This window comes from Engystomops pustulosus, chromosome 6, assembly GCF_040894005.1.
Source record: "Engystomops pustulosus chromosome 6, aEngPut4.maternal, whole genome shotgun sequence".
Taxonomy (NCBI): Eukaryota; Metazoa; Chordata; class Amphibia; order Anura; family Leptodactylidae; genus Engystomops; species Engystomops pustulosus.
The window spans coordinates 113,343,430-113,360,328 of NC_092416.1; the positions used below are offsets into that span (position 1 = coordinate 113,343,430).

Below are 16,899 nucleotides of genomic sequence, written 5' to 3' on the forward strand. Positions count from 1 at the left end.
TACGGCTCTTCTTAGTGAGTTGGCTCATTAGGTTCCGCTCACTAATAAGAGCCGGCTCTTCTGGCTCCTGTACATTTAAAATAGGCAGCCCATTTACATCATCCCATACCTCCCAACCGTCCCGTTTTGGGCGGGACAGTCCCGTTTTTTAACCCTTGTCCCGCCTGCATGCATCGTTAAGTGAAAGTCCCGGCTGTCTGCTGCAGAGCCGGCACCTCCCCCCATCCCCTCCCCTGGGAGGCAGAGCCCTCCCTGTCCTCAAGCTGCCACTTGCAGGCACATGGATGGATGGATGGATGGATGGAGCAGTGCAGAGTGTCCTATTCTCTGCACTGCCCCTGCACAGCAGCCCCAGGGGATCAGCCTCCGTGCAGGCAGGAACTCTCCAGCTCTGCTACATCAATAGCTCCCTGCCCCCACCTCCTCCTGCTCTTCACTGAAGTTCGTCTGATGAAGCAGAGCCGAGTGTGTGCAGCTGCTGCAGTGTGATAACAGGTACTCTACAGGGACTGCAGGCAGCAGCTAAAGGGTTAAACACTTAACTTTCCTCCATAGACCCCCTGCCCCCATCCCTAATCTCCCCAGTGCCCTTCTATTCTGCTTTTATTGTACCATATACTTAATCCCTTAACCCCTTAAGGACGCAGGGTTTTTCCTCTCATTTCTCGCTCTCCAACTTCAAAAATTCAGAACTTTTTCATGTTTCCGTGTACAGACCTGTGTGAGGGCTTATTTTGTGCGTAACAAATTTTACTTTCCCGTAATGTTATTTATTTTAACATGCCGTGTACTGCGAAGCTGCAAAAAATTCCAAATGTGGAAATTTTTTTTAAAAAAAACGCACGTGTCACGTTCTTGTGGGCTCAGTTTTTTCGACTTTGACTGTGCACTCAAAATAACACCTCAGCTTTATTCTTGGTTCGGTGCGATCGCGGTGATACCGGATTTATAGGTTTTATTGTGTTTTAATACATTTTCAAAGATTAAACGAATGTGTGCAAAAAAAAATTTTGCCATCTTCTGACGCTAATAACTTTTTCATACTTTGGCGCACGGAGATGTGTGAGGTGTCATTGTTGGCGAAATGAGCCGACGTTTTCATTGCTGCCATTTTGAGGTCTGTGCGACATTTTGATCATTTTTAATTTCATTTTTTATGTGATGTAAAAAGGTGTAAAAGTCGCATTTCGGACATTTGGGCGCCATTTCCCGCCTCGGAGGTCACCGCCGCCCGTAACCGTTTTTATATTTTGATAGATTGGGCATTTTGGGACGCGGCGATACCTAATATGTTTGTGATTTTTACTGTTTATTATGTTTTATATCAGTTCTAGGGAAAGGGGGGTGATTAGAATTTTTAATATTTTATAAATTTTTTTTATTTTTAAAACTTTTTTTTTCTTTTTTATTTCCACTATTTCTTAGACCCTCTAGGGTACATTAACCCTAGATGGTCAGATCGCTCCTACCATATACAGCAATACTTCTGGCTCATTGTAACGAATCTGCAGAAGCCATGTAGCCTCATGTCAAAAGAAGACCCGAGGCTACCACGGCAAACGATCGCCGCCCCCCGATGACGTTCGGGGGCACAGCGATTCTAAAAAAGACTTTGCCGGCGACAATGACCGACCGCGGTTATTAGCGGTGGGGGTTTTCTGCAACATGCAAAACCCCCCACCTTGTATGAAGAGGACTCAGCCCGTGAGCCCTCTTCATACACTCCTTATACCTCTGCGCCGTAGAGCTACAGCGCAGAGCGTTAAGGGGTTAAAGGGGTTTTCCCACAAATACAAGTTAGGCCCTATCCATAGGACAGGGCTTAACCTGCTGATGTGTGGGGGTTTCAGTGATGTGACCCCCATGGATCATGAAAACGAGGGGTCTGTTGGGGTCCACATAAGGTCATCGCTCTGTGACAGTAATGGAGCAGAATGGTCATACACGGCCGTCTGCTCCATTACTCTGACGGAACGTTTTTTGCGTTTCCATATTTCACTCCCCACTTTCAAAAATCAATAACTTTTTTATTTTTCCATGTACAGAGCTGTGTGCGGCCTGTTTCTGCGTAACAAATTATACTTCCTAGTGACAGTATTAAATATTCCAGGCCCTGTACTGGGAAGCGGGAAGGAAAATATCAAATGTGGTTTTTATGGCTTTCACTGCGCGCTCCATAGGACCCCTCCCCTTTACTGCGCTCCATAGGACCCCTCCCCTTTACTGCGCTCCATAGGACCCCTCCCCTTTACTGCGACAACGAGCATGTCTCCCCCCCCCCTAGACAACAAGCATGTCCCCCCCCTAGACAACGAGCATGTCCTCCCCTGTGGCTGCGTGCCCTTTTTTGTGTGTTTGTGTTATTTTTGTCTTCCAGGACCGTGCCTGCTGTGGACTGCTTCGGATTCTAAGGATTACGTCGATGACCGACATTTCTAACAAATAAAATGGTCAACGAGGGTGTGTCTGCGTTTTTTGTTCAATAAAATTTTCTGAAAACGGTGTGATTATTTATTTTTTTGCGACACTCTTCATAGTTTGCCATAGTAGTGGTGCCGGCTAGGTGACGGTGCTCATTACTAAGGGCAGGCCTTAGTGTTTGCCTTAATTTTTTTGGCAAATTCACACTAACGCCCATACCATTACCCCGGTACCCACCGCCACCAGGGGTGCCGGGAAGAGCCAGGTACAAACCAGTACCTGACCGTCTATAGATGGTCAGGTGTTGGGGCGGCTGCAGGCTGTTATTGTTGCGCTGGGATAGCCCCCTAACAGTGGCCTATCCCAGCGCAGTAATGGCAGGCTGCTGCTGCTTTTTTGTATCAGGCTGATTTGAACAATAGGGGGCACCCCATGCCGTTTTTCACCCCATTTTTTTGTAAAAATGGGGGAAACAGCCTGGGAGCCCCCTTTAAAGGGGGAACCCCACGCATATTTTTGTCAAAAATTTGAAGAAAAAACGGCATGGAGTGCCCCTATTTTTCAAATCAGCCAGATACAAAAAAGCAGCAGCAACCTGCCATTACTGCGCTGGGATAGGCCACTGTTAGGGGGCTATTCCAGCGCAACAATAACAGCCTGCAGCCGCCCCACTACCTGACCATCTATAGACGGTCAGGTACTGGTTTGTACCCGGCTCTTCCCGGCACCCTTGGTGGCGGTGGGTACCGGGGTAATGGTATGGGCGTTAGTGTGAATTTGCCAAAAAAATTAAGGCAAACACTAAGGCCAGCCCTTAGTAATGAGCACCGTCACCTAGCCGGCACCACTACTACGGCAAACTATGAAGAGTGTCGCAAAAAAAGAAATAATCACACCGTTTTCAGAAAATTTTATTTGACAAAAAACGCAGACACACCCTCGTTGACCATTTTATTTGTTAGAAATGTCGGTCATCGACGTAATCCTTTGAATCCGAAGCAGTCCACAGCAGGCACGGTCCTGGAAGACAAAAATAACACAAACACACAAAAAGGGCACGCAGCCACAGGGGAGGACATGCTCGTTGTCTAGGGGGGGGACATGCTCGTTGTCTAGGGGGGGACATGCTCGTTGTCTAGGGGGGGCATGCTCGTTGTCTAGGGGGGGCATGCTCGTTGTCTGGGGGGGACATGCTCGTTGTCTAGGAGGGCATGCTCGTTGTCTGGGGAGGGCATGTTCGTTGTCTAGGGGAGGACATGCTCGTTGTCTAGGAGGGCATGCTCGTTGTCTGGGGGGGGCATGTTCATTGTCTAGGGGAGGACATGCTCGTTGTCTAGGAGGGCATGCTCGTTGTCTGGGGGGGGGGCATGCTCGTTGTCTAGGGGGAGTGGAATATGCCCCCCAATTATATACATAAATATACATTGGTGCCAGTGGATGCGTTGAAGGTATGAGCAGTGACGTGGCCAGGGGGTGTGGTTAGGGGGCGTGGCTAGGGTGTGGCTTTTGTGGGTAAAAAAATTCGCATTTTGTCCCTCTTTCTCCTCCACAAAAGTTGGGAGGTATGTCATCCCACACCACATTATGAGGGGCCACATTATGAGGGGAGACTTCTGGGGGGAAATAATATGGGGGCTTCTAAAGGGGGGAGTATAACATGTAGGGGGACATTATATGAGGGAGAGCTGTAGGGTGAGAATAATATAAGAGGGAGATGCTGAAGGGGTACATTATATGAGGTGGCGAGAGAATTAACAGTGTGGAGGTGGATCAAGGGAAGGAGCAAAAGGCGAAGTTTAGGGTGAAAAACACTACAACAGTTTGTTGGCATAAAGATAGATAGAAATGTGTGTATGCGTATGTGTTTTTCAACCCTAGTACAGTACCCTGAGATGGTTTGATCGTGAAAGTGTAATAGTTGTTACTAGTCATCCGGATACGTAACCCCCTACGTTGCGATTGTATTGGTTGAGTCGGGCGCGGAAGTGACGATTTGCGACCGGGTAGGTGGGAGTGCGCGCTTCCGGCTGCGTGCAGTGGTGTCAGGCGGCGGCCGGAGCGTACGAGAAGCGGCGGCCAGACATGGACATAGAGCGGGAGTTCCGGGAGGCCGACAGGAACAACAGCTGGAATTCTATGTACCAGGTGAGGAAGCTGCGGGCTGATGTTATCCTACCTATTCTCACACAAGCGAGAAGGGATTTATGACAGACAGCTGTCAATCACTCTGCTGCTCTGTGTTCTCCAAGTCTAGCTCCAGTATTCCACATTACGCCCTCTTCTTACACAAATTCCTTCTTTAACTACAGTAGATCACTGTGGATTAGATCACTCAGATATTGGTGCATAAACCTTACTTACTGTACACTAGGTATTGTAATATCACACTTGGGGAAAATATATACTGACGCTAGAACTGTACTGTAATAATAGTATATCACACTGATAATGTACAGTAGTAAAGGTGTAGCATCATGCTGGGTATGTACTGTAATAATAGTATATCAAATTGATAATATACAGTGGTAAAGGTGTGACATACTATAATAGTATATCACATTGATACTATACAATAGTAAAGCTGTAATAATAGTATATCACGCTGATAATATACAGTGGTAAAGGTATAACCTCACGCTGGGCATGTACTGTAATAATATATTACACTGATAATAAACATCATGCTCTGTGTGTACTCTAATAGTATATCACATTGATAATATACAGTAGTAAAGCTGTAATAATAGTATATCACACTGATAATATACAGAAGTAAAGGTATAACATCACGCTGGGCATGTACTGTAATAATATATTATACTGATAATAAACATCATGCTCTGCAAACATCATGCTTTGCGTGTACTTTAATAGTATATCACTGATAATATACAGTAGTAAAGGTATAACATCACTCTGAGCATGTACTGTAATAATATATCGATAATGTAGACTAGTTAAGGTATAACATAACGCCGACATGTACTGTAATAATAGTATATCACATTGATAATATACAGTAGTAAAGGTGTGACATCACGCTGGGCATGTACTGTAATATTAGTATATCACATTGATAATATACAGTATTAGAGGCGTGACATACTATAATAGCATATCACATTGATACTATACAATAATAAAGCTGTAATAATAGTATATCACACTGAAAATATACAGAAGTAAAGGTATAACATCACGCTGGGCATGTACTCTAATAATGTATCACACTGATAATAAACGCCATGCTCTGCAAACATGCTCTGCATGTACTTAATTAGTATATCACATTGATAATACACATAAGTAAAGGTGCAACCTCATGCTGGGCATGTACTGTAATAAAAGTATATTACATTGATAATATACAGTAGTAAAGGTGTGACCTACTATAATAGTATATCACATTGATACTATACAGTAGTAAAGCTGTAATAATATGTCACACTGATAATATACACTAGTAAAGGCATAACATCACGCTGGGCATGTGCTGTAATAATGTATCACACTAATAATAAACATCATGCTCTGCAAACAGCAAACATCATGCTCTGCGTGTACTTAAATAGTATAGCTGCGCTGACGGTAACAAACAAAACAGATGGTGATTTGTAATTGAAACTACAGTGATTGAGCGAGTGACTGACCTGGTTTAACAATTGTTCCAATGGAGAGTGTGGTGTCCAGGAAGCTTGTCCGCAGTGTAGTGGATCCCACAGCAATAGTAGATATCCACTGTAGTAAATCCCCCTTGAATCCCCCTATTTGCTTGAAGTATGTCCAAGGAAAAGAAGTGGATCGGCTTTTAGCCCCGGCCGGTGCCTCGACCACACACAAGATCGGATGTTGGTAGGGACATCACTGTAAGTTAGCGATGAGGCAAAGGGACACCGGTGAACTGGCAGAGTTCTACCTTCTCTACGGATACCGCAATTTATCAACTTTCCGTCATTCTCCACCTGAATGTTGACTGATATTTGTTTCCGACGTGTTTGAAAGCTCTAGCAGTACAATTTATGTGTTTCAACATTCTTGTAATTATATGGAGAACGTAGATGCTTGTGTATATTGTACTTTAGTGGTTACAATTTACACAATGTTTGTATTCTAAATTCTTCTTGTCTATTTATGTAATTGTTGCTAAAAGTTTATATCTTTATTAATAGTATACATTTCTACCATGTCTAAAAGGTGATGAATTATTATTATGTTCATTATTATTATTATTTATTATATGTTCATTTTTTATTGTATGTTCATTTTAATTCATCACCTTTTGCTTAATTTTGCCTATTTGTTTTTAATTAACAGTAGTGTAGCTATGGGCACGCACCCTAGTCTGAATGCAACAGCCTCTAGCGCCGGTATGTGGTGTCTAATAATGTCCACAGCCATTATCCATTTTCCATCCACACCATACCCACAAAGATGATGCCAGATAGTACAACCACAGGTTCAGCAATGCAAGACCAGCATCTATTTTAGCATGCTGCAAAGTTTCCAAACATATCTATGGTCGCCCTTTGTCCCAAATCAAATCCAATCCAGAAACAAGACATTGATCTTATGTATTCTAGCCAAGAGAAGCCACACAGGTGAGTTATGAAAAACATAATGTGATCGTGATATCACTATTGACAAGGATCTTTGCATCTGTGGAGAGGAGGATCTTCACCCTCCATTGGTAACACTACTATTATGGTCTCTTGCATAGAAGAGTGGAGACTGTCCCTTTCCATAAAGTCTGAATAACTTCAGCCACTCAGATAGAAACATTTCCCTAATCTTTTTATAGATTTCAGGAGGTATATAATCTACCTTGGTTGCCTTATCGTTAGCATTCAAATTTGCATCCTCTAACTCTTCCAGCATCTATGGAGCCTTCAGCATGTCCCTATCTGGTACAGATAGTTGAGGCAGCTCAAGGTTAGACAAAAGCCTTAATACAGCGCAGCACAGCCTGCGATTGATAAAGAATAAAATTCATCTAGAATGTTCAAAATCTTGCTCAGGGCAGCAACCCCTTGCTGAGCCTTGGTTATAACGGACAAGAGAACTCCAAATCTATCTCCTTTCGAAAAAGTACCGACTCGTACTGGAAGACTCCAAATCAGTTTTTAGTTTTCAAACCAACTCCTAAATTAAAAAGCTATATAAGTGGAATATCGCTGTAATCGTACTATCCCACAGAACATAATTCACCTGTTATCTGTGCTATATGATTTATATGAGTAAAAAAAAGTTAGTTAAAATTAATTACAGCATAGACATCAACATCTTCTCTCCAAAAGCTCTATGGTCCTCCTTTCCCTCTTGTGTCCTCTTATGGGCCCGTAAAGTGTTTTACATCCACATGTACGGTATAATCATTTGGTAAGAAACTGCACAACTGAATCTGAGATATGTATTCTCTTTTTATCCGACATGAACGTGTACATTTTGGAGCTAAATAAACATTTGTCAAATTTTTAAAATGCCAATATTGAATTTTGTTTTAATTCATGTGCGATGCCTAGAGTCAACAAACTTACCAAAGGCTGTTTTGAATAGTTTGAGGGATACAGTTTTAAAGGCAGGGAGATTTTGAGATTCCAATGACTCTTAAAACCCTATAAAAATATAAGCAACTAAAATAATTGAATCGGAATTCAAAATTTGTAAAGTGCTGTTCGATTTGAAAAGTTTCCTAAGCCCTAAGAAAAAGAATAACGTTAAAAAAAATTATACCAACCTAAGGCATACGTAGGGTAAATTAGTAACCCATTTGGGCAGTCAACCTACTATGTTGGTTAACTATCTATGATGAGCATTACATTTAGAAATGTTAAAATTGCTAAATATATATAAAATTTTCATTTCCATAATACTATGTCACATGCCGGGTGCGGGTGCATGGAGAGGGCTCACGATGCCAGCACCGATTGCAGGTGTTTTCCCGCTGATCACCGCCGGCAAAGCTGCCGGCAGCTTAAAAAAGATGGCGGCGCCATCCTTTCTGAGGTCATCGGGGAGCGGCGATCCATCGCTTCTTCGTGTTAACCCATTCATTACAATGTGCTATCAGCACATCAAAAGTCAAAAATCCACTCCAGACATTAACACCACATGTGCCAAATTGAATTTAGTGCCAGTAGTTCCAAAGTATTTCCTGTGCTACTAGGGACTGCCTTAATTTGTAACAAATCAGCGGCTAGGACTTCAATGATGAATTCTCTCTCCCACCTTCCCCCAAGCAATAGGTTTTTAGATATGTTATTACTGTGAAGCTAATCATCAGGTCATGAGGTCAGATTCTTTTCCTACATAAGAGTACCAGCATTTTATACCTAGGCAGCACCTTTATGGCAATAGATATTTCAGTTTTCACTTGAGTTAATATTTGACTTGAGAACATTTTGAATTTCTAAAAAACCCATTGAATTTGACAGTATGAAGCAGCCATAACCGGAAATGAAGGGAAGAAGTTGTACATCTGCTATTAGTGTGTGGGAGAGGATGTTCTGAGTTACACTTCGGGGAAGTCTCTGACCTTTGCTGGTACAGAGGTCGCCTGTGAGTTTCAAAGGAAGCTGCTTGGTACATGTACTTTCACTGCAGAGAAACTGGTTGCAGAGCCTGATAGCACAAAAAAACAGATCTCAGGTTTTGATCACTTAAAATGAGTCTAGCTGTGAACATGCTGAGGCCACCAGACCTGAAACTTTCAGGACGGATACGCAAGCAAAGATGATTAGCAACCAGGGTTTTATGAACACTATGGTGGCAAGCAACCTTGTAGTATTATAGTGATGTCTTAGCAATGCCTTGGTGTGTGAATGTATTACATGGCACACATTCGGTTCCTTTTTCCGTTGTGTCTGGCCCCTGTCCATTGCCACCAGCTGTGCATATAAGGAAAAAGTTAATACTCAAATTTAGATTAAAGGGAACCTACTATCAGGAATCTGCCTATTAAGGTAAATCCTATGGTTGGTTCCTACTAACGTTTTGAGCACTAAATTATCTTTCCTTACTCCTATAACCCTTCCTTACTTCATCTAAACTTTAACTAATATGCACATTGTTGGCAGAGGCTACTGGTGTGGAGTAGTCTCCCCTCTCCAGCACAGGGGGCCTCCTTTGCTTTTGATATACAGCCGCTGGCATGCGCAGTAGCCCTGGGTGTATGAACGGGCTGCAGTATATGGTACTAACAATGAGATTTCTTAAGGTTAAAGTACCCTTGGGGATCTGCAGATACATTAAAAAAGAAGTTAAATAGTCATATCATCCCCTTTCCTCTAGATTTGAGGTTAAATTAAATATCATCTTGTTTGGTATCTACACTTTCCAAAAGTCCTGATTTATCAAAATGTAAAAATGATTATTCCCGGCGGTGAACACCATAATGGAAAATAGCGTCCACATAAAAATTTCATTGAAAGTGATTGTACAACCTATAATCACAGAAATGGTACCAATTAAAATGCATCTCATCGAAGTATGAAAGAGTTATTGGATAGACTGTGGCTTTTTTTTTTTTTTTTTTGGGTAGAAGCATGTTCACGCTATACAGAGCAAACACCCACGATGTGCACCACCAAAGGATTAAAGTGTATATGAAGGGGGATTTTAGGGGAAGAGGGAAAAGTTGTGAGCGTATCACTTTAAAATGTAACTTTTATTTGTTCTTATATTAAAATAACCAAGACTCGTGTGCGTCTACATACACCATAAGGTTCTGTGTGACAATACAAACCACACTTAATCAATGTCACCGTGGCTATATACTGTAAGCCTGGGACAGTAATACAGGAGGAGGTCCCCTTAGTTTGAACAGTCCTCCTGTAGTCCAATGTCACATCCTCTTAATAATTTTTATAAGAGGACAAGAGGAGACAGTGGTATATTGTTTGCATCATCCAGCGGCAGGTGCTAATAATCTGCAGGCCGCCTGAGAGCACAATGCTTCTATGTGTGAATAGAGACACAGTGCCGCGCTGTGTCAGATTCCTTGCTGGTATCGATGCGCTGCGCCGCATGTGTCAAGACACAGTGCGCCAGCAGCTTGCAGTAGCTAGTCTCCGTGCACACACACGGTATGAATTGTATCAGCCGCAGGAACCCAGTGCTGCACTGGCTCACTATTTGTATGTATGCTAGCACTGTCCCTCAGTTAATTGTCCCTATTCTGTGAGCATTGATTAGTGAAGAGTGTCCCGACACGTGTTTCGCCAGGTCGGATGATGCAAACAATATACCACTGTCTCCTCTTGTCCTCTTATAAAAATTATTAAGAGGATGTGACATTGGACTACAGGAGGACTGTTCAAACTAAGGGGACCTCCTCCTGTATTACTGTCCCAGGCTTACAGTATATAGCCACGGTGACATTGATTAAGTGTCGTTTGTATTGCCACACAGAACCTCATGGTGTATGTAGACGCACACGAGTCTTGGTATTTTTAATATAAGAACAAATAAAAGTTACATTTTAAAGTGATACACTCACAACTTTTCCCTCTTTCCCTAAAATCCCCCTTCATATACACTTTTTTTTTTTTTTTTTTTTGTATCAAAGTTTTTAATTTTTTCAAATTAAATTAAAACCTAATAAAATGTATATAAATTTGGTATCTTTGTGGTTGTGCGGAGCCAAAAATTTAAGTAGAGGTATCAAATGGAGCGCATAGTGAAAGCTGTAAAAACAAGGCCCACAAGTAAATGGCATTCCGTATATACCCGACCCGCGGCTCCTAATTTTACAATTGTCAATTTCACCGCATTTAGAATTTTTGTCACGCTTCCCAGGTGACAATATAGAATACTGATACTAGGAAGTACTATTTGTTATGCAGAAAACAAGTTCTCGCACAGCTCTGTAAACAGAAAAATAAAGTTATGGATTTTTTTTTTTGAAAGACAAGATAAAAATAGTGTGGTCATTACAGGGGTTTGCTCATGAATCCCCTTTGAATTGCCTAGTGATGTTTACACAATAAAGATCATTTTAACCCCTTACTTCACAATTGTACTCAGTTTTATTGCTGTTGTAGCTATAACTCAGTGATGGTCAGTGTAAAATTCAAGAGTGTGGGTGTGGACTCTCTAACCGGCCATTTTATTAGGTACACCTGTCCAACTGCTCGTTAACACTTAATTTCTAATCAGCCAATCACATTTAGGCATGTAGACATGGTCAAGAAAATCTCCTGCAGTTCAAACCGAGCATCAGTATGGGGAAGAAAGGTGATTTGAGTGCCTTTGAACGTGGCATGGTTGTTGGTGCCAGAAGGGCTGGTCTGAGTATTTCAGAAACTGCTGATCTACTGGGATTTTCACGCACAACCATCTCTAGGGTTTACAGAGAATGGTCTGAAAAAGAAAAAAACATCCAGTGAGCGGCAGTTCTGTGGGCGGAAATGCTTTGTTGATGCCAGAGGTCAGAGGAGAATGGGCAGACTGGTTCGAGCTGATAGAAAGGCAACAGTGACTCAAATCGCCACCCGTTACAACCAAGGTAGACAGAAGAGCATCTCTGAACGCACAGTACGTCGAACTTTGAGGCAGATGGGCTACAGCAGCAGAAGACCACACCGGGTGCCACTCCTTTCAGCTAAGAACAGGAAACTGAGGCTACAATTTGCACAAGCTCATCGAAATTGGACAGTAGAAGATTGGAAAAACGTTGCCTGGTCTGATGAGTCTCGATTTCTGCTGCAACATTCGGATGGTAGGGTCAGAATTTGGCGTCAACAACATGAAAGCATGGATCCATCCTGCCTTGTATCAACGGTTCAGGCTGGTGGTGTCATGGTGTGGGGAATATTTTCTTGGAACTCTTTGGGCCCCTTGGTATCAATTGAGCATCGTTGCAACGCCACAGCCTACCTGAGTATTGTTGCTGACCATGTCCATCCCTTTATGACCACAATGTACCCAACATCTGATGGCTGCTTTCAGCAGGATAATGATGCCATCATGTCAATATGGACCAAAATCTCTGAGGAATGCTTCCAGCACCTTGTTGAATCTATGCCACGAAGAATTGAGGCCGTTCTGAAGGCAAAAGGGGGTCCAACCCGTTACTAGCATGGTGTACCTAATAAAGTGGCCGGTGAGTGTATATCAGTTCTAGGGAAAGGGGGGTGATTTGAAATTTTAGGTTTTTTTATTATAATTTTTTTTATTTTAACTTTTTTTCAGACTCCCTAGAGTACTTTAACCCTAGGGTGTCTGTACGATCCTATCATGTACTGCCATACTACAGTATGGCAGTATATGGGGATTTTACTACTCATACATTACAATGTGCTGATAGCACATTGGAATGAATGGGTTAACCCGAAGTAGCTTCGCGTCTTCGTGAGACGATCCGCATGCACCTTTGTCGGCGGCGATCAGCAGTAAAACACCCACGATCGGTGCCGGCACCAATCGTGGGTGTTACCGGTAAGCCTTTGCTGCAATATGCAGCAGAGACTTACCGGCTATGGAGAGGGCTCGGCCCGCGAGCCCTCTCCATGTACAAGGACTGGACATGTGACGTACTATTACATCACATGTCGGGGGTTTCTCCTTGTTACCATTCACCTTCAGCCGTTTCCTCAGGGTTTATTAATAACCTTCCATATCCAGCTCTTCTGTCTGATGTCTCTTTGGCAAACCATGTGTCACTAATGAAGGAGAAAAAGCTACTTGGGGATCTTGGATAATGCTGCACTCTAAGGTGCCCCCAATATGTTGCTCTGTTATGCATGCTGTATGCTGCCATGAGCCCTGCCTTGTGTATGAGCTTGTCTGTACAAATCAGGAGGAAACTATTCACCTCTACAAATCTAAGGTCTAAGATCTCCTCCTGTGATATTAAAGCAAGTCTCAGCCTGTGCTTCATTCCTGAAGCTCACCTCTCCATGTGTGGAATGCACCATGCATATCACACAGACCCATTACAGAGCAGCAGAAAAATCTAGTGCATCCACAGTACAGATACCTTTTCAGCTGTTTCTAAGAAATATCACCCAGCTGTCCCAGAACTCTGCATTATAATATGTATTATTTTATTCTGTGATTCATCCATTTCTCCTGCCAGCCACGGCAGTGGGTATTCCTGCTATGTGTTAACAGCATTTGATGCATTATGCAGTAAAGTATGAAAAGGGTTCATACATCATTAAAGATGAACATACAATTATCTAGGGCAGTGGTGCCGAACCTATGGCACGGGTGCCAGAGGTGGCACTCGGAGACCTTTCTGTGGGCACCCAGGCCATCACCAGAGCACTCCAGATATCTTCCTGCAGTCAAAGACAGCACAGAACTTGCTGTCTACAGAGCTATTTTAAAGTGACAGCGCTATCTGGGACTACTGGAGGAGTGGGAAGGTGTGGACAGACCAGGATCATCATTGTAGACCGACAATTCTTCCTGTTAATCGACTCAGGAGGTAAGCAACAATGATCGAAATTCTCCGCTTTATTGGTGTCCTCAGGGTGCTGATATAAATGGAAGCTGTGACAGAGCAGGGCATATAAATCACAAATTAAATTTCTGTGTTGGCACTTTGCGATTAAATAAGTGGGACTTGGTTGTAGTTTGGGCACTCAATTTCTAAAAGGTTCGCCATCACTGATCTAGGGGCTACTAGACAGATTCAGGGGCTCTTTGAATTTTCTTTCTAGCACCCACGGTTGCGGAGATAGTAGTACTATTATCTGCCCATTGTATTCTGTGTTTTGTCAGAGAGGATCATCTGAAGCTGGAAGCGTGTATAATGGTAATTTTTTCTCATACTGTCCAATCAGTGGCAGAGATTGTATGAACTCTCTCTATGCTCATGTAGATGCTGGGTATTCTGTTAATATTGAGTTAACATTGTGTTTATACCTTAACCATCTCCCTTTTTCTGTCTATTCTCCTACTAGCGGAATCTCTCCTAACTCTGGTCCTATATCTTTCAGTTCCAAACTGCATCCTTTCTTCTATCTTTCCTACTCCTATAGGTCCTTTCAAATGTGCCTTCTGGAATGCCCTCTCTGCGTGCTATAAACTTTGTTTGACCATCACTGAAAAATGGATCCAGCATCGCCTGCTGCTCTGTGGCTTGCAATTCTCTCACTCATCCCGACCTCAGAATTGGCAGGGGTGAGTGGTAGGCATACTCCTCTTCCCACAGTGCACATTTCAAGTCATTTCTCCTGTACCCTTCCTCATCTTCCTTTCTTTTCAGGTCCACACCCTCAGAATATTCCACCCATTCTTCCTTCATGATACTCTAATATATCGTCCTCCTGGCTCACTCGACGAGTTTCTCGACCACTTTGGTTCTTGTCTTCCTCATTTTCTATCCTGTGATATTCCAACGCTCATCATGGGAGACTTTAACATGCCTACTAACGCCTCCATCTCCCCTTCGGTCTCTTAACTTTTATCACTAACTTCCTCTTTAGGACTCACAACTCTATTATACTTCTACTCACAAGGAGAGAAACATCCTGGACATGGTCTTTGCACAACCCTCTTCAGACAATAGCATTCTCTCTTTTACTGTTAATAATTTCTATCTTTTACAGAACCTACCCACCTTTCGCACTTACCCATGTGCCATTAATACTCGCGGTCTCGCAGAAACTTTACGGTCACCACTGTTCCCCCATCTCCTCTCTCTCCTGTCCTAACCTTGCTACTAACCATTATGATCACAACCTCAAAAGTGCCCTGAATGAGAGGGCACCTCCCTCAGTCTGACCATTTCAACACAGGCATTGGCAACCTGGGCACACTCTTCAAACCCGTTTTCTTTGACATGCCGAACGTCTGGGGAGAAAATTGCGCACATCTGCAGATTTTCTGAACTTCAAATTCATTTTTAGAACCTATAACACTGCCACCCATTTTGACAAACAGGTCTATTTCACTAATCTAATATCCTCTCTAACAATCTTAAAAGACTCTTCAACACTCTTCATTCCTTACTAACGCCATAGGTTGGGCAACCTGTTACAAACTTTGGGGCTTTAGATCTGGCCACCTACTTTAAAGATAAAATTGACTGCATGTGCCCAGCAATAATTTCCCAAACCACTATCTCCATTATTCTCCTTCTTTCCTCTACTTCACTCTGTTCTCTCTCTTCAAGTCAGTCACAGGATGAAGTGTCCAGGTTCCTCTACTCTGCTCGCCCCCCTACTTGCACCAGTGACCCCTTCCCCTCACATCTCGTACAGTCTCTCTCCCCAGTGGTCACTTCTCACCTTACAAAAATCTTAAACTTCTCTCTCTCTTGGCGTCTATCCTTCGTCCTTCAAGCATGCTGTTGTCACCTCATTACCAAATAAAACTTCCCTGGACCCATCTAGTGCTGCTAACTACTGACTACAGTCTCTAAGCTCCCTTTCATTTCCAAACTCCTGGGATGCCTGGTCTATCGACTAACCTGCTAACTCCCTCCTTGACCCCATAAATCTGGTTTCTGTTCTATGAACTCTATTGAAACTGCTCTTGCTAAAGTCTCCAAAGACCTCTGCACCGCTAAATCCAAAGGGCAATATTCTCTCCCTGTTCGTCTGGATCCCTTGGCAGCATTTTATACTGTGGACCACCAGCTCCTCCACAGGATGCTTTGCTCTATTGATCTGGACGACACTGCACTCTCTTGGTTTTCTTCCTTTCTCTCTGACTGCACCTTCAGTGTCTTCTCCTCTTCCTCTCATTGTCGGGGCTCCTCAGTGTTCTGTCCTAGGTCCTCTTCTCTTCTCCCTTTTATACTGCCCCCATTGGACAAACTATCAGTAGATTTAGTTTTCAGCATCATCTTTATGCTTATGATACCCAGCTATACAAGTCTGCACGTAATATCACTCCCACCTTACTGTCCTCTCTCTTCTAGAAACTTAATCCTTCCAAAACAGAACTTCTTGTCTTTCTACTAACCAACCTATCCCCGATCTCTCCATTTACATCTGTGATGTACCATATGCATACCTTTGCACCATATATTTAATCTGTTGCTTGCTCTTGCTGGATGTACCTTAAAAACATTTCTATAATCCATCCATTTCTTACAATTGAAACCTCTGAAACATTAGAGGTGTTTTGGCTTGTGGATGTAAGTGGCATTTAAGCAAGTGGATTTTGTGTGTGCTAAGAGTGAATCTGTGGATTGTGGTTTGTGGATCAAGTAGATAAATAATAACAAGGAACTTTTCTTTATGTCACAATTTAAATAGCCTTTTTTTCCATTTTTTGCCTGGTCTGCTAATTAGGAGGTGGGATAAGTGATAAATTAAGTGGAAGAAACTCAGTTTTGAGCTTTCTCATTTTGGTTTGTGTTTTTAAGTGGCTTGTGAACATAAGTAGAGTTTAAAAAAAAAAAAAAAAAGTAGTCCACAAAAGTAATATTCATTTTATATCTCTTGATTTATGGCTAGCAAGATTGGTGGTATGCTCCGGTGCACACTCTGCCATATGTGTACACTGCTGGAGCAGGATAAATAC

At 42.7% G+C, this 16,899-nt stretch overlaps 1 protein-coding gene across 2 annotated transcripts in view; it reads left to right on the top strand.

The window, feature by feature from the left end:
* The first annotated feature begins 4,382 nt into the window (after positions 1–4,382).
* Positions 4,383–16,899, top strand: part of PTPN1 (protein tyrosine phosphatase non-receptor type 1) — a 67,454-nt gene continuing 54,937 nt past the window's right edge. The window contains exon 1 of one of the 2 annotated variants that reach the window (XM_072110622.1): positions 4,383–4,566. In XM_072110622.1, the coding sequence (XP_071966723.1) occupies positions 4,504–4,566 (63 nt within the window). In that variant the 5' untranslated portion in view covers positions 4,383–4,503. The remainder of the gene's footprint in view (positions 4,567–16,899) is intronic. The other variant, XM_072110621.1, reaches the window with a different exon arrangement.